Source organism: Dermacentor andersoni, chromosome 3 (assembly GCF_023375885.2).
Source record: "Dermacentor andersoni chromosome 3, qqDerAnde1_hic_scaffold, whole genome shotgun sequence".
NCBI classification, from domain to species: domain Eukaryota; kingdom Metazoa; phylum Arthropoda; class Arachnida; order Ixodida; family Ixodidae; genus Dermacentor; species Dermacentor andersoni.
In genome coordinates, this window is record NC_092816.1 from 26,668,115 (window position 1) to 26,690,872 (window position 22,758).

Sequence of the window (22,758 nt, forward strand, 5' to 3'; positions counted from 1 at the left end):
AGTACTGGCCGACAGGGCACATAGATAGTAAAGAAGCTTGAAACGAAGCTGACAACTGCGTAACAAGTGATGAACAGAAATATTACAAGTGCAACATTGAAAGATTGTAAGATAGTGCTATAATATGGAGAGCAAATACATGTAAAAGGTAATCTAATTCAGATTGCAGTGCCCTCTCTTGGGCGGCACCTAGAACCTGGATAGCGCGCGCCCGCATGAGAAGAAAATAAAGACGACACCTGGTTGTGGCACGCGACGCCATGGCTTGTGGTTCTTTTCCGGTGTTGATTAGGGTCAGCTGTCTTTCTCTTTTGCTCCTGAGGCATAAGCCTACAAGTGGTGGCCTAGGACGAACACAATGAGTGATCCGCCCGAACCCTCCATGGAACAGGACTCACGTCCACAGGACTCGCGTCCACAGGACGTCTCGTCGCTGCAGCTTGTCCTCCCACCCTTCTGGTCCCAGAACCCGAGTTTGGTTTCACCAGAATGAGGCGAAATTCTGCCTATACCGCATCATCTCAGAAACTATGCGCTACTACCACGTCGCCTCAGTCTGTCTTCCTGATGTTGCTAGCGAACTCTCAGGGCGTTCTGTCCGCCCCGACAGGCACTACACCGTATCAGCACCCCCCACCGTATCAGCACCCGCCTCCTTACCGAGGAGGACCTTGGCGACCGGCGCCCCTCCCAACTGCTGCACCGAATGTGACAGCTTCTCAAGGAGTGCTACGTCCTCACCCACTCGGTGTTGCTTCGAGAGCTTTTCCTCCAGCACATTTTCCAGCTCATCCACCTCGTCCTCGTGGTGGCCGGCGATGTCACCCTTGACTGCCTGGCGGAGCTCGCCGATCAGGTTCATGAGGTGACCTCGCTGTCCGTTACTGCTGTCTTACCACCTACAGACCTGGTGATTTTGCGCCTTGAGGCCTGCATCAATGAGTTCGCCGCCTCAATCGCCGCACTCTGGAGTCCCCCATTGGAGAACCGTTCACCTTGTCTCTGTCATCGCATTCTTCCCTGCACACGTCAGGCTCAGAGTCCCAGCCCTCCGCTTCTCTGCTGGTGCTGCCGGTGTTTCCGACACCAAGCCACGAAGTGCACACCTCTGTTCGTGGCCGGGAAACGCCTGCCGAAATCACTGACGGTGGCATGTGTTCTCGCTTGTCGTCCTAGCTGCCTTTTTATGGTAACCGACAAGTTCTCCTGTGCCCGGTTCCTTATAGACACGTGTGTGGAAATTAGCGTGGTTCCTTCAACTAAGGCTGATCATACCAGGTCATCAGGGCAGTTGCTTCACGCTGCCAATGCCTCATCTATAGCAGCGTACGGATTCCAATCTCTCACCCTCGACTTCAGCCTTCGCCGCACTTTTGGATGGGTCTTCGTCATCGCAGACATGGTTCACCCGATCATCGACTCGACTTCCTCTCATACTTCGACTTGGACGTCAGTGTGCGCCGGCGTCGCCTCACAGACGGTCTGACTCATCTCTCCATCTCTGGAGTCCTGTTCGACCTTCCTCCCATGAGCAATGGGCATCCGCACACTGATACTTTCCTCTCCATCCAAAAAATTCCTGGTGGATTTTCTGGAGTTAACAAAGCCAACTAACCTCACTCAGTCGCCTAAACATACGGTGACACACCAGATCGTCACCCGTGGTCCACCAGCAGCCACTCAACCACGCCGCTTGTTTGGGGACCATCCAGCTATTGCCAAACAAGAGTTTGACCACATGCTGCAGCTTGGCATTATATGCCTATTATCCAGTGCGTAGGCTTCTTCACTGCATTTAGTGCCCAAGCGCGATCCCAGTGACTGGCGTCGTTGTGGAGACTATCGAGCATTAAATGCCAAGACTGTCCATGACAGCTATCCGCTGCCTCACATCCAATACTTTACATTGTGCCTCGATGGCTGTGCCATTTTTAGCAAAGTGGACCTAGTTAAGGTGCACCGCCAAATTCCCATCAAGCCCGCTGACATACCCAAGACCACCATCACGACGCCCTTTGGTTTATTTGAGTACATGCGGATGGTGCCTTTTGGACTCCGCAGTTTGGCTCAAACCTTCCAGCGGTTCTTCGCTGAGGTCACACGGGGCCTTCCTACTGTGTTAGCGTACCTTGAGTATGTCCTCATCGCCAGCCCTACGCCTGAAGATCATGAGCACCATCTGTGTGCTTTGTTCCAACTCTACAGCAGTACGGGCTGGTTGTGAACTCCCTCAAGTGTGTTTTTGGTGCATCTGAGCTCGAGTTTTAGGGCCATCACATATCATCCGAGGGTATACGCCCTCTCCCTTCCCACATCAAGACCATCCAGGATTACCCCCAACCTACAACACTGTGCCAGTTACGCCAATTCCTGGGGCTTGTAAATTTTTCCACGAGCTTTATACCGCACTGTGCAGAGCTGCTCCGCCCGCTCACTGACCTCCAAATACATGATAGTCCAAATATCAGAGTGGAAAGATGAAGTAATTTCAGGCACTGCAGATCAATGTTGAGAGGCTCGTACTTTCTATGTGTATTGTGATTGTTATATTCATTAACAAGTTGTTTTTTTAATGTTTCCAACTTTTTTCCCTGTAGCTGATAGAATTTTTGGAGGCCAATGAAGTCAACCGGCCTGTGACAATCCGTTCCAACTCATTGAAAACAAGGCGGCGTGACTTGGCTCAGGTAATGTGATTTGCTGAAGGAACAGCCTTCTTTAAGCATTATGAGTTCTTGAAATAGACTGTGTAACCGTAAATTAAAATATCATATGTGTTGTATTAGTAAGAGGGTGAAGGATGGGTATTGGTAAAGCCAATCTCTGTAGAAAGGTAGAGAGAACATTTTACCTGTTAAAAATACAAAACTTAGAACTGCTTACTCAGAGAGACTAGATTGCTTTGTTGGGGCTAGCACAGTGCTAATGGGGTCACAGGAAGTTGCTTGGTTGCCATGTTTCATGTTGTGTGGCTAGAGCATATAGAAATGAATTTTTGCATTTTGCAGGCTCTTATCAATCGTGGTGTTAACTTGGATCCCATTGGAAAGTGGTCCAAGGTTGGACTCATTGTCTACAACTCGCAGGTCCCAGTGGGTATGGCATTTCTTCCCCTCTTCTTACAGGTTTTTGAGCAGCCTTTTATGGCATTTGTTGGAACCAGCCATCATACGCACATGTCTTGACGTACAATTAAACCTTGATATAATAAACTTCAGTATAACTAGATTTTCAATATGTCAGAAGTGTTTGACATATTATAACTTGTCCATAGAACCCTATGTGTTTCAAACTTCAATATAACGAAATGTGTTTATACAGGATTTCTATATAATGAAATTTCACTGCTGCCACGAAGAGATACTGAGACAATACAGTCGAATGCCTTTATAACTAAGGGCTTGGGGCCTCCGAAACCATTCATTGTACAGGTGACTTCATTGTAAAGGTCACGTACCGCACAGCTCACAATAGAACTGGGACAGAATTATTCTTTCTTTATATAGGTCATTTCATTGTAGAGGCATACGTTATAAAGGTGCTCAAATATAAATGGAAACTTCCATGGATGCAGATGGTCAAATGGTTGAATTACATGCGGCTGCTTGCGAATGCACAAACAGAGCGACCACCGATTTGAACAGTTCCATGTTCCGTGTGAAGCCCAAGTGCAATAGGATCACATCACACCGTGCACAATGTATGCTTTTGGTGCGAGTGAAAGCGTGCAAGCATGAGCCGAGAAGGATGGTGACTTGACGTGTATGTGTATTCCCGCCCGAGAAAAGGGAAAGTGGAGAAAGGGGAGTGAGATTGTGGTTAAGTGGTCAAGTGAGGACGGGGAGGAGGGGGCAGGTTGGCACGCGTCTCCTTGCCTAGTGCAACCTTTGCGTGCATGGTTCTCAACGTGGCTGAGCGCATACGCCACCATACGCCCTGCTTTAGAGGTAATCTGCCGCATGTGCAAAGACTGGATGAGCTGAGATGGCATCGTGCACTGTCTTCCCACATGCTTAGTGCAGGAGGTTGTATAAAGTTTTGAAGACTCATTGAAGTGAGAGGCAGATGAAACATTCGCTCCAGTGGTTTTTGTGATAGCATCTTGCTACTGCGGGTGATACTATCAGCCATGGGGGCAAAGTGGACGCGGCAGTGTGGCTGGCCATGCTTCGTACCGCCAATGTGAAGATATCGTCGACAGGGCATGAAACCATATCTTTCATTGCTGACTCTGAAATACCACAAAATATCTTTTTTTTTCTAATTCAAGTTTGCTTTTTCCGATTGCCCGATAATTCAGAAAATTTTGTAGCTCCTTCTGTGTAAGAAAAATCCATCGGCGAGTCTACTTATTTGCATAAAGGATCAAATTTCAATGTAACAAAATTTCAATATAGCTAAGCAAATTGCTGACTTTAACCACTTCATTATAGTATTGAGATTTAACTGAACTTGCTTAACCCCGTGCCTTCCAACCTCTGCTCTCCTGCAATTAAAACATATTGCAAACCAAACTATATTCAGGGTAAACCAGATAAGCTAGATATTAGTGTCACAAAACTGAAAAGTGTGCTGACGGGACAAAAATCTTTGAAAGGCTTGAGAGAAGAAGGTGAAACTCCATGCTGAAATTTGATGAACTGAAGTTGTCTTCCATGTCAGTGCTGCTTCCAAAATTCAAGAACTCGTGCATAGGTGTATCAGAATCAGTGGAAATATGATGTTTCCATGGATGAGTGCTGCGTGACACCGACTCCATCTTGGAAACTAGGAGCACTCATCACATTGACCATGCTCCTTCTTCGAAGGCACCTTAAAGATCTGCACGTGGCAGATAATGAAAACTGAAAAGCAAAACTGAATAAATAGCTCCTAACTAACCCACTTGATGGTGCTAGCTCTCCAAAGGCATTTGGAAAGCGGCAAAATATGAATTTGCAATCATAGCGGTCTATAATGGGAATAGGCACAGGCAAGGAAAGTGTTAAAGGCCTCCATTGAATTTATTGGAGGTCACACACGACCAACAGTTTGTAAAACAGTGACTTAACTCATCACTTTCATCTAGCATGCCTTGTTTACTGTGCCATGTGCCCATAACTTTCTTCAAGCAGCTTTGGAAACTGAAAAACAAGCATAACTGCTGGTTAAATGGTCAAAACTGAGAGTTTTCATGATCGATGGGGGCATGTGCAAAATTATGTCAGTGCAATTTCTGTATGCACTTAATTGCCATTGGTGCTATATGTCCTGTGCCAAGAATTATGTCAACCACTTCACTCCCTTTAGTATAACTTGAGAGAAACTGCAATTAATAATCTATTCCCAAGTGACTGCGTTGAGGCGGTGGCGGAATAGGTAGCATAAAGGAGGGGCTAGCACCACCTGTATTGCTACACCTGCCAACTTATACCATTCTGTAGTAAAATGCCAGATCTTTAGATCTTGTTTGCAGTTGTCATATTGGCACTAATAACATAACAATTTTTCCTTTGTGTCTTGTTTTGTGATTTAAGAGGAAGCTTTAGCTCAGGTGCTCCTATCTAAATACATGTGAAAGGAGAATTCGTTTTTGTCGGCAACCACTGCACCTACTTGGATGAGGTTTGTTGCATTTAAAAGAAAAACTTATAATCTAGTGGCTGTTCATTTCGAATTTTTGATTTAGGTCATCAAATTTTTACTAAAGATTGGTAAGAATTGCAAATTTTCAGAAAACAATACTATCATGTTTACAACTGTATAACTCGGCAATAAAAAATGATATCACAGTTCTGTGAATTGTATCTAATAGTACATCTAAAGCGGACAAAATTGACACGCTACACATGAATATAAAAAAATTTAGTAATGTACAAATACAGCTTGTGCAAAACCCTTGTACACAAAATAACAAATCCACGTAATACATCAATTGACATATTAAATTTGTCCACTTTGAACGATCTAATAGATGCCATTTACAGAGCCGCGATATCTGTTCTTGATGGAGAGCTGTTAACTTGTAAACTTCGTGCTTCTATTTTTTCGAACTTCCGAGTTTTTGAAAATTCTTTCACCAAAATTCAGGCCCTAAATCGAAAATCCACTTCCAACAGTCACTAGAATTCAACTTTCTCTCTCAAATGCAACAAATTTCATTAAAATTGGTTCAGGGGATATCACAGAAAAGCATTTTTGCATTTTACATGTATTTGAATAGGCCGCGTGAGAGTTGGGCCCGAGCTAAAGCTTCCTCTTAAAAAGGGAAGTGATTTTTAAAAGAATACAAATACAGTCGCTGACCAGTTATTCAGAGCTTGATTTTTCAGACCCATTTGATTATTCAGACCTACTTGCTGTAAGCTTGTCCCACTCATAGAGGCAATGTTTAAGGGCAACTAAAATTTCGGCAGTTGTTGCATGAATATTTAATAAATAAACTTTATAAATACGTCTGTGGCACATATCATATTCTAGCTGTGACTCCAGAGCAAAATGTATCTGTTCACAGTGTCCTTACTGAACAGAGTACGAATTCTTTAGTAAACATTCACCATCTGGAGTAATATGACTATATGTAGTATATTTCCCCAAATTTTATTACATATTTCTTTGCTGTGACTAGAATTTTTTATGTTGAAAGGTTCACGTGTCTTCATTTCTCATTCCATACCATTCACTGTATTATTTTTCTTGAATGTTGTATGAGCTCAGAAGCTTCCTTTTTGTTCTTTTCATTTACTTCTTAAAGGCTCGAGGGCACGATGTAAGGGGAGGCTTGAGTGCATGCTTGTTTGCTCATGAAAGAACATGATACAAACAAGAAAAGTAAACAATTTTTGAACACATCAGGTATTGGAACATGACCTAGTGGCATGAAGTGCAGAAATAAAATAGAGAACACAGTTTGCCAAATAACAAATTCTAAAGGTAAATAATTTTTCTGGGATAAAAGCTGTATTTAAATGTATTAATGCATGGCTAGAAAAGTTTCAGGTTACGGTCATGGTAATGTGCGGTGGAAGCTTTCTTAGGGAATATTCAAGGGGTCTTGAACTACCCTTCAGGCTCGATAAAAAATATACAGTCTGCAGATAGAATACGCTGCTGTGAACATCTCAGTCAAATTTTGCACTCGTGCGCGGTGCATGGAGCTCGCAAGCGAAGTGCGAAGTCACCTTTTTCTCCAATGCTCTCTTTCAACAGAAGCCTGCTCCTCAATTTTTCTGGATGTTTTATTTCATAATATAGCAGATTCCCATACGCGGCTGCTATTGCTGAATAGCTGACATCAATCAAGAAGGGTGTTTGGATCAGTGCACTTCTTCTTGCTGTTGCTGTGTATATTTATTGATGAAGTTTAATAAACAGGCTGATGTAAGCGAAAATCCGCTTTTAAATTACGAGAATTACGTACTTCCGGAAGAAGCCGACTATCGTCTGCTCACGCTCGGCTGCGGTTGCCTGCTTCGGAATCAAACTTGGGCGGCCCTGCTTATCAGCATAGTAGCCATGAGGTCTCGCTAATTTAGACTGGTATTGAACACTCAATTAGCCTGGAACCACGCAAAACTTAAGGTCAGCCTGCAAGCACACTTGCCAGCTCGTGCTCACTCCTGGCTGTTTCTGGTTACATGCTTTGGCAGACTTCACCTTGTATTGAGCTATTGATAGTGCTTCAAAATGCGCAAGTTGGATGTGGCTACTATCCGTCGGTCAAGCTGGTGCAGGATAAAGCCAGTACGCACCACATAGCACAGCCAGACTGGAGCATATGAACACAAGCGTGCGCTCGAAGCCCTGTCATGCATAAAGCGAATGCTGTGAATACACACTACAGTTGCATGTAGCTGCAGTCTGCTATGTAGAGTAGATACTGCGATGCCCACGGGGTGCCGCAACAAGTTCGCTGGCTGAGCGCACTGTGGCTCGCTGAGGACAACTGCATTTGGCACGTCATTGGCGCCAAAATCGAAAATAGTGGCGTTTGCATGAACATCGAAAGTCAAATTTGAACTGCGTGCCACGGTGACGTTCAGTAGGCATAGCATTGTGGGCACGCCCCACTACGCTGTAGCCTTCACAGTGCAAGTCATTGAAGAAGGAGCGGAAGCACCACACACAGGATGCTTGATTGCCAATAACTCCGCTTCTGCTTAACGCGTTGAAGTAGTTTTTGTTGCAAAGTATTTCTGAAGCTGTCTAACTTAACTTCAAATGTATTTCTTGAATAAACCATATTATGCAAGAATTATAGGAGAGCCTAAATCATGACTCACTGAGAGTGGTGATAAGTTCAAGGAAGGAAGAAGGTGACGTATCGGTCATATCTGTGGAATATGAAGCACGTAGATTTTTTTTGCATGGTTTCAGTTTTATTAACATCCCACTGTTTGTATGGGCACCAAACAATAGTGGTGTATTCAAGCATTGATTGAATCAGCATGCGCTTTACATATTCAAGTTCTTAAAATGCTTTGCAAGTTATTATATTTACATGCTCGGACCATGGTATTGTACATGTAAAAACAACGCCATGGTATTTATACACCGTGTGTAAGAAGGAGTTGTTGAATGAATTGCCATGCTTTCTTACCAGGTGCCACTCCCGAGTACTTGGCAGGCCACTACGTCCTGCAGGGTGCAGCCTCCATGCTGCCTGTCATGGCACTTGCCCCTCAAGAGAATGAGCGAATCCTGGACATGTGTGCTGCCCCTGGAGGGAAGACTAGCCACATAGGTGGGTGCAAGCATTGCCCTTGCCTCAGAGTGTGCCGTGTAAAACATGATGGGCAGTTCCTCGAAATTGCAAAGTAGTGGGGGCAGTGCAGTGGAATCTCGGTGATACGAATCTCAACGGGCAGCAAAAATATTCGTATCACCAAAAAACGAGAATAGTCTCAGTTTCACCTGAAAAGCAAACCGCCGATTATAATACCAAATTAGTAGATAGCCATACGAAGTAAGGATAGTAGTTTTATTGGTCGTATAAGCTTGTAAACATTCGCTTACTTAACTAAATTAACAAGCACAGTGGCACACGCCCACAGGTAAACATGAACACATCTCGCTCGATGAACGCGGAAACTAGCTGTCAAAATGCTGAAGTGAGGAATTGCGGCACCAGTAGCGAGTGAATTCACCTCCGTGCATCTGTCCCTTCGAAGTGAACGAAACTCGAAAGCGCAGCACATAAGAAGCTATCGGCACTATGCGCACTCTGCAAACATCACAGATCACTTTGAAAATGAGGCCCGCGCGGGCGCGCACTTTGGCCGCATTGCAGATCGCATGGCCGCGCCGTAAGCAGAACGCCCCCCCCCTCCCTCGCCGTTTCCCTGTGCCTCGTGCGCGACAGGCAAGAGCATGCTTCTGCATGGCCTTCCTCGCTGGTGCATGCGAGAATGAGCCGCATTCTCCGGCTCATGCTCGCACGCTTTCACTAGTACATACAGCATATGGCGTTTGGCAACGATTTTATCGCCGTTGGACTTCATATGGGAAATAAAAGGTGGGAGGGGTCAAGGAGAACGAACTGGCATAGAAGGGGTGAAATGTTCTGTTCGTTCGGAGCAGCACCTCGCCCGCCGCTGTTGTTAACATGGCAAGAGGAGGAATACCGTCGATGTGGGAGGACTGATTGCTTTTGAGCCCATGCACATCGACGGCCGCAACGAAAATCCTGACCCATCTGGCCTCCTGTCCACGGCGCCGTCGGCGGCTTGCTGCTTGCATGTTCATATCACCCACACCGGATTGATAAATGTGTATGGATCATCCTAATTTTTTTACCTTATACACTATGCACTTTGGGCAGGGAATTTCGATAACTCGTATCACAATGAAATTCATATCAGCCGAATTTGTATCACTGAAATTCCACTGTAGATAAGTGCAATAAGACTTGTGGTATCGGTTCACATGGTATCAATTCAACAGAGAATTTGCAGCTGTGTGTGAACGATCAGTGCATCGCTGTCTATCTGAAGTCGGCATTTGTTGGGAGCCAACCTGTCAAGTTTTATCATTTCTTTACTAATTTTCAGCAATATTAGTGAAAATATTGAGGCCCCATATCAAAACTCTGCTTCTGACAGTTGAAAAAGTGCAACTTTCTCTTTTTAGTGCAGCAAATTTTGGTGAAATTAAACAGTCTGTAAGCTTCTTGATGAGATCATATATCTGTTTCATGTATATGTTTGAACAAGGGAAATAGACAGAGTCCTAAGCTAAAAGAGGAAGTTGGAAGGATACGCAGGGACGTTAACTAGACTAGTCCAGGCTACGCTGCATGTGAGAAGGAAGAGAGAAAGAGAACTATGGGAGTTAAGATCAATCATGTGCACTTGACAAACACAGCACGTCTATGCTCATTCTTTACAGTGTTCGCGTAGACTTTCTTTCGAGAATACTGGGCATCTTATGCTTAGATTAAAAACAATAAAAGGCTGTAAGGAGATTTATGCCATCATTTCAGCTGCAATTATGAAGAACACAGGTGTCCTGTTTGCCAATGAGCTACACAAGGAACGATGCAAGGCTATTGTTGGCAACCTGCACAGGCTGGGCGTGAACAACACTGTTGTCTGCTCTTACGACGGTCGCAAGTTCCCTGAGGTATGAAAGTATTTATTTTTTGCAGTGGTAACATTGGGGTGCTCTACTATATGTTCGCTTATGTTAACCGCACCAGAAATACAAGATATAGTAGAACCTAGTTCATATGTTCTGAAAAATCTGCAAGAAAAAACGTACTAACCGGGAAAACGTTCGATCTGAAGTAACTAAAAAATTTGACAGATTCAACTATTGTTGATGTCTTGCGTAATGGGAAGCGTCGCGGCACGAGACGCCGATGTGCGTCGAGCTGGTGGTGCTCAAGCGGCCCGAAACACGTTTTGTTGTTTTCCTATTGCGTGGTGTTTTAAGAGGGCGACGGCAAACTGATATGAAATTGAACAGGTGGGCGATGCCGGATGCCGCCGAAGCAAAACGGGATGCTCACATCGCGCTGCCTGCAGCAGGGAACTGCGTTGCGTTTGGATACTAAAGGTGTGCAGTTTGCCACCAATGGCACTGCGCACCACGCGCTGTAAAACAGACATGTGAAGATGCTTATCGCAGTAGGTTTGGCGGCGACACCTGTAGATGTGGCGTGTGATGACCCGGACAGAGGTTTGCTGGCACCGGAATAAGAAAATGTGTGCGCCGTTGTTTTCGCGTAAGATGCGCAGCTATAATATACTGTTCTCGATCAGGCACGCCTCGCGCCTTTTCTTGTTCACATGGAATCTAGTAGCCAGAAAACATATATGGTCGCAGTCTGCAGCAGAGAATGGCGGCGAGTTTTGGTTATCGCCTATTAAGAGCGAGCACTACGCTTCCTATGGCACCATGCACTGCGAAACAGATAGGCGAAGATGCTTATCGCAATAGGATTGGTGGTGATAGCTGTGGATGCCATGTGCGACAACCCCAGAGAAGATTTGCTGGTACTGAAATAAGAAACTGAGTGTGTGCCAGCATCTTTACGGTGAAACGGGCATGCGAGTATTGCGGTGAAGCTGCCGCAGCAGGCACCTATACAGTCAAATATCGATATAACGAATCATGCGGGACCATTGAAAATTGTTCGTTATTTTGAAATATTGTTGCAATGAAAAACTCGTGGTTATGAGCCAGTGGACAAACCTAGGAATGAAAATGACTTACCTTGGCAGTAGATGCGTGTGCAGACAAGCGTACTCTCAAATAAAAATGTTTCACTCACTTGAAAGCTGCTTTATTTGAAGAAATCTGATTTTCTTGTGGCGCTTGCAGCACGCGTGACCAATTAAGAATGCGTCTACATCTTCCACTTTGTGCAACACATCATCGGGTATGTCATTGCACCTAGCAATGAAAGTGTGGACTTTGTTCATGTGCATTAGAAGATCAATGTTCGACACGATCTCATCTTCTGCGTTCGGTGACCCACAGTCGTCCTCCTTTGGGTCGTCATTGTCACTGGAGGTGTCGCGAACGCAGTTAACAATTGCTTCGGTTGTCAGGTCCGCCGCCGTTAGTACTGCGCTGTCACTCTCCACATAATTGTCAAAGGAAGAGACGGTGGGCAGCAGTTCCGCAACCTCGGTCCACAGGTCTCATGAGTTGTTGTCGGTAACCTCCAGGTCATCTTCAAGCTGCACAGGTGCTTTGACAAGCCCTGCTTTTCGCCAGCAGTTGCTAGTGATGGACGCCTTCAAGTTCCACCAAGCTCCTGTGAGCATTTCCGTTGCCTGACGAATATTGATTGCAGTCGGCTGCTTTAGGCGGAGGTTCATAATCAACTGCTGCACAAGGCGCTTACAAAATTCTGCTTACACACTGTTTAATGCCCTAGTCTAGGGGTTGCAGCAAGGACGTGTTGTTTGGCGGCAGAAACTGCAAGCGAACGTGCGTCAAGTGAACATTCACAATGTGAGCAGCGCAGTTGTCGACAACCAATAGAATTCTTTGGTCATCCCTCCTCATTTGGTCGTCGAGTTTGATGAGCCACTTGGAAAAGAATTCTCTGGCAGGCTTGTTTGTTGGTGCGGTAGTCGTATGATAATGACATGACGTTTTTCATGCAGTGAGGCTTCGCATACTTGCCGATGACGAGTGGTTTAATTTTCTTCATGCTCTGTTGCATTGCAGCAGAGCAGGACTGTCACGCGAAGATACGACTCCTTCCCGCCTTTGCACTGCTGCCCTTTGAAATGCATCGTCTGGTCTGGCAGGAGCTGATAAAAACGTGCGGTCTCATCCATGTTGAAAATATTGTCTTCAGAGTACGATTCAGCCACCTCTAGAAAACGATCGTTGCGCAAGGAATCCACGACTTCTTTGTCAGCAGCCTTCTCCTGGCCCGAGTCTACCTGCCAAGTTATTCTCCTTTTGCGGAAACGAAAAAGCCAACCCGCACTGCGTCGAACCGAGTTATTTCAAGTGCATATGCAAATTCGCCGGCTTTTTCTTGGAGCATTGGGCCAGACACGGGAACGTTTTGCAGTGTGGCATCTTTGAACCATGTGAGAACAGCTTGGTCCTCATTTTGAAAGTTTCCCAGTCACAGCTGTTTCCTCATAGGAGCGAGTTCCAATTCCCAGCGAAGCTTGACAATCTTGTCTTGGTCTTTCAAAATGGCCGCAACGGTTGATGTGGCAATGCCGAGCTGTCTGCAGCGAAAACTACTTTCGCTTCTTGGCAACGTTGCTAGCTGCATTCATCATTGGACCTAGTGCGAACATCGCCAAACCTTTGTCGTGAAGTTCTTGGTGATGTTTGTGGCGAAGCAGTTGACACTCAACATGGTGATGATGATAGCTACTGCACTTGCGGTTTCTGTTGCGGCGCTGTTACTTTTAGCCGAATTCGTAATACTGATGTTGCTTGGTTATGAAGGGGAAAATAAACTACGTGCGTTATTCTGAAATATGTGCTGTATTGAAAATTCATAGTTTTGAAATATTTTTACATTGAAGATATAGGCAATCTGGCGGGGATCTCTAAAATATCTGTAAATTTGAAAAAATGTGTTAATGTGAGGTTTGTAGTAGTGAGATTTGACTGTACATGTATACTGTTCTCGATCGTGCACCTCGTGTATTTTCTTGTTTAAATAATATCTACCGGCTGGAGAACGTATCACACTATCGCAGTTTGGCGACAAACAGCGTTGGTGCCGAAAAATCGTGTTTTCTGGGAGCGTATGAACTGGTAAAAAATGAGCGTAACTCTATTGGGTCCCTTTTTGTGTTCTTGATTGCGAACGTTGGCCTGGGGAAAACGTACCTAACAGGAACGTATCGACTAGGTTCTAATGTATTCAAGTACAAAGTGAGTTTGATGGAGGGGGGGGTGAACTATGCATGAATTTTGCCTTTTGTCAGAGCTACACGTCAATGCACCTAAGAGCTGCTGCACTGTCCTTCTGTATTTATTCAGATCTAGGCCGATAGTTGCTTTCAAATAGTCGTATACCAAACTATGGCATCGGCTTAGATTCGAGGATCTTAAAAAATGCACCAGTTTTTAATTGAAATTGATAAATATGGTGCATAGCTAGTGCCATCTAGAAAAGTCAGTATCGCAGCCCCTTCTAGCCATGCCAGTAGCCAACTGAAATAAACGAGTGGCATCTCCATTTTTATCTTTGTCGTATCAGCAAACGGCATGGCGTTGTTGTAACGGCACCAGACAGGCGATGCCACTATAGTGCTGCTTTCAATCAAAAAGTTGTGCTAGGCGCAGAGGCATCGTCAGATGTTCAAGCCAGGCGGGACTTAAGCACTGATGAGAAAAACGTCAGTCGTTGGAGGGGGCAAAGGGAAGTACTTTTTGCATGTGCCACAACGGGGATGGCATTTACCGGACCACAGCAGCTGCGATGATGACGTAGAATGAGCTCGGCAGGTTCATTTTCAATAAATGCTGTTTTCATTTTGTGAACACTGTCCTCACTTTTTTGTTCGGCCTACATTCGAGGTAAGTTTTTTTTTTCTGTCTTCAGACTTTCGGGGGTTGACTTAGAATTGGGGCCGGCCTATATTCGAGTAAATACGGTATTTTTGCAGAAGGCAGCAATGAGAATGGTATTGACTAAACGGGCAAGACAGTTCTGACGCTTAGCTGTATGACTGCGATTGTGTTGCATCTTATAAAGATTGTCATGCTTTTCTGTTATTTATGTGGATTATACACCTGGATTTTTTGACTTCCTTGTTTTCTGTGTGTTGTAAATTAGGGACGTAGGTTATACTTAGTGCTCATATGCAGTGGTTAATTCAACCCTGAGAGTACCGCTGAAATTTGTCTAATTATCTGGCAGCTCCAATTAAACAAGAAGCATAGAAAACACCAAAACACACCGCTGATTTATTTGGCAGTATTTTCCCCGATTCTAACATGTCCCTTAATCAAATACACACCCACTTTTTAAAAGTGCAAAGCAGAAAACTAACGTAAAAATGACATTAGAGCTCTTAAACAAAGTAGAAATTGAACTCTCTCCCAATTTTTTAGCAAAGAAAATTGTGGCAGCAGTTGCCCCAATTCTTACATGTTCCTGAATCAAAGGCACACCCACTTTTTGAAGCTCAAAGTAGAAAACGAACGTAACTATGACATTAGAGCTGAACAAAGTAGAAATTGAACTCGCTTCTGATTTTTTTTAGCAAAAAGATAAAGCATAGCATGCCTACGTATGTGGGGGGAAAAAAACAACACGAAACAGCAAGCTTTATCTTGACAGAATGGAAATTCATTCACTTAATCTGCGTCGTTATCACTCTCAGGCAGTGCTTTTTCACTGTCTATGAAGAACCACATGTCCTTCTCTGTACAATTCGTAGTGCGTTTGATATTCTGCGTTTATCAAACGATTCAACAATTGCAAATGAGATGATGGCCTGAGCCTAGATTAACCACTTCATGAGTTCGTTCTGCTACACATGCAATTCTCTGGAGCAGCAAAAACATGTGAGATGTGTTGTTGCAGCTTCCTTCTTTATGTAAAATAACTTATTGTTTGAGTATGCTTTCGTAATCGTATTGAAGGCAGCGCCTCGAAGTCGTCGTCATGCTGTGCGAGAACTTGTTCTTTAGCCATTCATTGTCTCCATCTTGTGATGGCAATGATGATGACGATGGCAGGGCTGGCTGCTAATAAGTTGTTGCTAATAGTTCTTAGCTTGTTAGCTACCACCTATAGTTATATAAGTTGTCTAAATTGAAGCATTGAGAGAAAGTGATAATGTTTAATTCATGCTTGACTGCGATTGTAGGTTGCCAAAGGATTTGACAGAGTGCTGCTGGATGCACCATGCAGTGGTACAGGTGTGGTGTCCAAGGATCCTGCTGTTAAAACAAATAAGGTAACATGCTATGTTATATTTGCTTGAACTTGACAGTTATAAGCTTGTTATACATTGGTCCTGGGGAGCTCTTCTGTAGGAGTCCACCTAGTGGACATGTCCATTTCGTCTGCTGCATTGGCTAGGCTGGGCTGTGCGGCCTCAGCAGCGAGGCACCGCAGCCAATCAGCACTTCATCATCAGACGAAATAGACATGTCCACTAGGTTGACTCTTACAGAATACTTCCTCAGTGCAGTGCAGTCGACTTATAACAATACCACATATAATGATATATCGCTTATATTAATGATGAGTCAACTTCAGAGTATCAACTTACGCATTAGGGCTATAAGAAAAAAATCCATATACTGTATAACAATATGTTATTCACTGCATGTCGGATATAACGATCGAAATTCTGCCTTTTGGGTGGCATTTTCCATGCAGAATAATTGTGAAATTTGCGTTGCTAAATTCCGCTTAACCGAGATGGGATGAAAATTTTGCCTACACGAGTTTGTATCTGCTGTCATTACCACGCAGTGCGTCGTGACAGCGTGCTAATTGTGAAAGCCACAGAGAGTGTCACAAGTTGGCGCAATGTGGCACAATATAGCACCAGTTGCTTTGCGTCCATGTCACCGGCGAGCTCTAGAGAGAAAGAGAAAAAAAAAAAGAGAGAAAAAAAATGAGAAGCAAATCGCGCCTGCACTCCCTTTCTAGAATCTCCCTCTCTTCCTCAGCAAGCGTGGAAGTGCGCTGCGGAAGCAGCGAGAGGTGTGCCGACAAAGCGCAAAGTTGTGTCACTTGAGACGAAGCTGCAAATATTGCAAGAATCAGAGTACAAGCTTGTGCAGTTGATGATATTGATGATTCTGAAAACTGCGAGTGCCACGATCATGAAGCCTAGAATCATTGACCATGCCGATAAACGGAAATTGCGGGCTACGTGCGCCAGGGCGAAACCCCTCATGTGTGAAACCAACGCGGTGGCAGCCGCTGACATACCGAACCGTGGGAGCACATCACTACTGCCGATAAAATAGGTGATGCTTTGATGGAGGAGTTTCTGAGTGCAAATAGCGCTGCCTCATTCTGCGAAGAATCTCCGACGGAGCGATTGTTGTCGCGAGAGACTGCGACATTGTGCGACGGAGGCGATGACACCAGCGGCAGTGACGACGAGATTGATAGGGGCCCGTCTTTGACACGAATCCCAATATTCACTCAAAGTGCACTGCCATCAATAGAATCTCTCATGGATTTCATGCATGCTAAATTATAGCCGCCAGTGTTCGTGCAGCTACTGGATGCGATGCACACCGCGTTTGTGGACCTGAAACTTCCACGAAAGCACGTGTAGATTTGTGACTGTTTCAGTGCGCAATGCTTGGCACACTGTTTAAAGGTATGAATAAATGTTTCATTTTTCCACAGCCTACTTTCTGCGTCACTTTTTCATTGTAAGTGGCAAATTTGGTTTCGGGGTTACAAAGGTGCGTTCGGCAACTTTTTTTTCTTTTTTTATGGCAGACCAGATATAGCGATGATCGGTTATACCGTAAGAAACTGCGTATAATACGAACTTGCATACATTAAAGGGAAGCTGAAAGGTTTTCAGAAAAAATGAGTGAACATCTGTACATAATGGTTTTCAACCCTCCGAATTCGAATATCGTATCGAAATTGAGCGAAAGAAAGCGCAAATATATTTTATTTCGACTAAAAGTGCAGCAGCGGACACGCCCAGCTCGCGCGTCTCGTTTCCGCCTGTGATTGGTCGGGCGTCTCGTGACGTCAACACTAGTAACCAACCGCTGCCGCTACACATGAAGCACGATGCCAGGTAGTTTGGTGCTGTTTTTCTGAGACAGTAATGGAAAATTTAGAGAGACTGCGTTTTTCTGAGGAGTTCGGCGTTACTCCCTACATGTACGAGCCGATTGCGAAGAGCCAGCCTCTCGAAGAAGCAAACGATGCTGGTGCGAGCAGTGCTTTCTACGCGAATGAAAGCAAAGTCTTGGGATCTCCTCGTGTTGGAAATGCTCTTTGGTGAGTATGTTTTTTGCAAAGCGATCTAGTGATCTCGCCGATCTTTCGCCGATCTAGTGAGCTCGTTTTCGGTCAAGCAACTGTAGTGTTGTGTTCCTGCATGCCTCCTCGTGGAACGTAAGCGGGGATGCGATCGTCGGCATTTGTGCGCTGTCCAAAGCTGTCGGCAATCTACAAAGACGGTTTAAACGCGTGAAAAGCTTCCCGGTTCATACAGTACGTGTAGTGACCTTCATCTGTTGACTACCACGTTGACTACCACTCACGTTGATTACCACTTACGTTGATTACCACTCACGTTGATTACCACTCACGTTGACTACCACGCACGTTGACTACCACGCACGTTGACTACCACTCTACATACACGCAGACGCACCAACAAAGGAATGCAGGATCGATCAAAGCAGATTACGATGGCACGTACGCAGAAACAAGTGCGGTCAGGCACGGTCGCGGACGCTGCGAAGGAACGAAATACTAGAGTTGACGTCACAACACGGCGGTTTCCGGTCTCCGCTCGCATCGTCAGCGTCAGCAGCAGCGCGCGGCATTCGAGGGGGGGGCGGAGCTACAGCGCAATTTCAACCGACGATTACGTCGCTCCTAATTGAAAAAAAAAAAAAACCCAAATTTTACCTACATGGTTTATAAGGTTCCCGCATCCGTATATGAGCGTCTTATTGAATTCGACAGACTCTTCAGCTTCCCCTTAAGAAGTTAAATTTTTGGGACGCAGAATGGAAAAAAAAGTTTTATCCGCGTATAATACGAGTTAGAATCATGCCAGGAAAACATTTCTTTAAATTGCACCCCGCACTTCAATCACTGTCTTCCTCAGCTGCACTCTCTTCGGATAGTTCTTCCTCAGACATATCTTTCTAGAGGTACTCATCCTCTGTGCCATCAAGCGCGTTTGAGATGCTGCACTTCTTGAATGCGCGATGCAAAAGGTCCTCTGCTATGCTGGCCCATGCGTCCACAATCCACTTGCATAGCGCGGCTAGCGAAGCCCGCGTCAGCCGCCCGGTCGGCGTCACTGCAGGTTCACCTGAGCGCATCCAATCTGCGTAGCACCACTTGACCGCGTCCTTGAATGGCTTGTTCACACAAACGTCTAAAGGCTGCAGCTGAGACATCATCCCACCCGGGATAATGACGAGTTCAGTGCCGGATTCACGCAACAGCCTCTTCACTGAGTCGGCCAAATGGCAACGAAATATGTCCAGCACGAGGATGGTTGGAAATGACAACAGTGTGCCGGGTCGGCTACACCAGACAGACTTTATCCAGTCGAGCACAAGATACTTGTTCATCCAGCCTTTTTCATGGCATCTTACCAAATTTTTTGGGAGCTCTTCACCTTTAGGCACTGTCTTGCGCTTGAAGACGACATAGGGCGGAAGCTGTGCACGACATGACGGTAACTCTCGTTTTCTTGTTGCCAGTGGACCGGAAATAAACTTGTTTAGAGCCCTTTTCGTGCATGGTGAGGGGCGATGGCATGTCCAGATAAACCGCTGTTTGGTCAGCATTGCCGATTTGCCCTAGCTGGAAGTTCTTGGACTTGCGCAGCGAAATAATGTGGCGCAGGAAAGCCACAAGCAGCTCTTCCGAACGATTCGGGCAGCTTTTGCGAAATCGAAGTTCGGCGGCGTAAGGAAAAACCAGCGTGGCACATGTAGCGATAAATCCAGTGCTTGCTCGCTTTGAAGGCGGATCTCGGTAGTCCTTTTTCTCTTGCAAGCTCCTTAGCTCTTGCCTGCATAAGCTCCACACTCACAGCTAAATGCGCGGCTCGCTGTTGGTGTATGAACTCCGTCAGGGCGAGTTCGATTTCAGGGAATGTCCCGCTCTTCGGGCCGGAAAAGCTTCTTCATGTTCCACTGCACGCGAAAAGGGCTTCCTTCTGTCGACACCATCCGCGAATGCTTCCCTCGTTGACACCAAACTGCCTCCTGGCTGCACTGTTGCCGATGTCCTGTGCGGCTAAAATAACCTTTCTATTGAAAGCAGCCGAGTACTGTTTTCGTGGTCTGGACATCTTGCTCCTTCAGTGTGGAATAAAAAAGATGCACTTCACGAAGCGTGGTTTGCACGTGTGCTGCCAAGGTGTGCACTCAGCAATAAATAAACAATGCTGTAGTCACGCAGCAATAACGAAACCAAGCCATAGCCATGCAGCAATAAGGAAGCCAAGCCGTAGCCACGCAGCAATAACGAAGTCAAGCCATAGCCACGCAGAAATAATGAAACCAAAACTTCTAGCCCTAATTTCTGACTGAAATTTTCGTTCGGTTCCGCATATAGTACGAGGCGAAAATATGAAACGCTAATAATAGGGAAAACACCTTGTATTATACGCGGGTTTTTCAGTAATGATCTGGTTTTTCGTTCTTCTTGATATCGTGATAAGTCGACCGCACTGTACATATACAGTAGCCGTTGCTGCTGTTTACATTATTACATTTACATTTTACATTATTTTCACTGGCTCCAGATATGGAAGCCCACTCTATGTAGGAGCATATTGAACATCGTGAGTTCACATCAGGACACGTCAGCACCACCTTCATTGTACAAAAGGTCTCTGCTTTTAATACCGTCGTCTTACCTAGGAGACTAGACTAAAGAATCCGATTGTATCGTGGCCCATCAAAATTGTCGAATCAGTCGCAAAATTCCGCCCATGATATTGCACCATTCCACCGAACTCCGCCTCCGATGTTACACCTTCACCCCCACATATGGCGCAAGCGCGTAGCATTCTGGGAATACGGGGCTGAAGCTGTTCCCGCTGTGGCATACGACGTTGGCCTCTTTTCATCAATTAGTTCACATTGTCATGTTCAGGTAGAGGGGTCTTTTGTTGATCCATCAACAGTTGGTGTCAGTGCTGCGTCGACTTATGGATAGGCGCTGATGAATTGGGGGGGAGGGGGGGGTTGCCTCTTGGTAAACCTCTAAGGAAGGCTCACCACCACATTGAGACCTTACACTATGTACAAACGATGCTGCCATGCCGGCATTTCATTTCTCAAGAATCAGCTCGCGAAAATCGATTGCCCCTTGGTGGCGATGGAATGAAGGATTACTGCAAGTTTCTGGCTTGTTTGGTTTTTCTGATGGGCGCAAAACCATCGTGTTTTATTGTGTGGGCTCAGATACACGGTTTGATTATGCTAAGGCCGTGCGCACTGGCTGCTGTGCTGCGAGTCAAGCGGCACTTCCTCCAATGCAGACTACTTCCCAAGTGCCAAATAAGAATCTATATATTTCAGTGTATCAACTTTTTATTCTTCTTATTAAGTATTTATCGAAGCCCATATGTATTCATGAATAAACAGTGCGTGTTTTCCTACAGAAAAGATTTTTTGTCACTTTATGGTCACTAAGAAAAAATTGTGGTAAACCGTTTTTTGATATAAGTCAATCTCAAGCTTTAAAATCTGCAACACGAAATTCGACCATGGGGGGCGGTTGCACGTGGCGAAAAATATTGACCCTTAAAGGGTTAATGCACAAGCATACCTTCCAGTGGCGTGGCCAGGAAACTATTTCTTGGGAAGGGGGGCACGCACTTGACTGGGGAGAGGATTCCCCCCCTGGCTATGCCTCTGATACGTTGCATTTTACGCAAGTATATGTTGCTTTGCACTTGCCAACCGTGGTTTTACATATTTGTGCTGTAGATTATTTCTGACGGGAAAGATGATTGACACTGCCATAACGCACACCACGGCAACTAAACTTGCTTTGACAGGTGGCATTCGTTTTTGCTGTGGCACGAGCTGCTGGTAAATCATTCAGTTGTTTTTTCTTATTAGCGTGTGGCATAATATAGCATTAAAGTGTTATTACATGAAAATATTAGGCAAGTGTCGAAAACAGTCCAATTGGAAGTGAAAGGGTCATGGACTACAATTTGCAGAAATGCTCCCACACACATGCTGTTGTTCCTGTCATGCATGTTGTCCACTACAGTGGACATATTAGAATATGTGTTTCGAAGAAACAACTTGACTTGGCTCAGCCACCATATTTCAGCTGTTGCCTCCGAAGGCTTCTATCCCATGAAGGCAGTTACCGTATTTACTCGCATAATGATCGCACTTTTGTGACAAAAAAATTTACGCAAATTCAGAAAAAAAAGTTTTTTTTGTCATTCTGCGTTTGCTGCGGGATGACAACAGGTCAACAAATAGGCGGCTGCCGTTGTATGTAGTGTGGGATACCAAAACAAAGATGGCGGCCGGCGGAGCAAGCCAAATGCGCCGAACGTGATTTTTTTTCTTCTCGCGAGTACATTACGTGCATTGAAACAGTTTCTTCCATATCAGTAATGAATAGTAACGTTAATATCGGCAAGTTTGCGGCAATAACGTAGCCATGTCCACTTTGAGGGGACAGAAACAGATGGGCGTGCTTAGCTGCCAGTGACATAGAAACACATGGCGGGCATGCTGCGGAAACTGCGGCATTTGTCTTCACTACTATCCTAATACAGCACGTTTCCGCTAAGGGTGGGCAAATATCTTAGCTGTGTTACAAGCGTCGGTGTATGAATAGGGTACACTTCTTACGTATCAGTGTAAACATGGCTACTATCGTTGCCGCTCACGATTTGTTGCATGCCCACAAGTGCAGATAAGAAGAATCGAAAGGTGCCTTTTTTGTTGTTGACCACAACCATTATAAAGCCTACACATAATAAAGGCAAGTTTAGTTGTAGCTTTTTTGTCACGGAAGTGCGGAAAGTGATGAAAGGAATGAAATGGGGCATCTGCTTAGGAATGTTTGGTGTGTGCAGACCACCTGGTTTGTCTTCAAGAGTCGTTCGCGTAGCA

General features: G+C 45.1%; 1 protein-coding gene across 1 annotated transcript in view; it reads left to right on the top strand.

Moving 5' to 3' along the window:
• Positions 1-22,758, top strand: part of LOC126518629 (uncharacterized) — a 39,350-nt gene that overhangs the window by 6,837 nt on the left and 9,755 nt on the right. Inside the window, exons 10-14 of the mRNA XM_072287098.1 lie at positions 2,598-2,687; positions 3,009-3,096; positions 8,582-8,722; positions 10,460-10,599; positions 15,789-15,878. Coding sequence (XP_072143199.1) covers positions 2,598-2,687; positions 3,009-3,096; positions 8,582-8,722; positions 10,460-10,599; positions 15,789-15,878 — 549 coding nt within the window. The remainder of the gene's footprint in view (positions 1-2,597; positions 2,688-3,008; positions 3,097-8,581; positions 8,723-10,459; positions 10,600-15,788; positions 15,879-22,758) is intronic.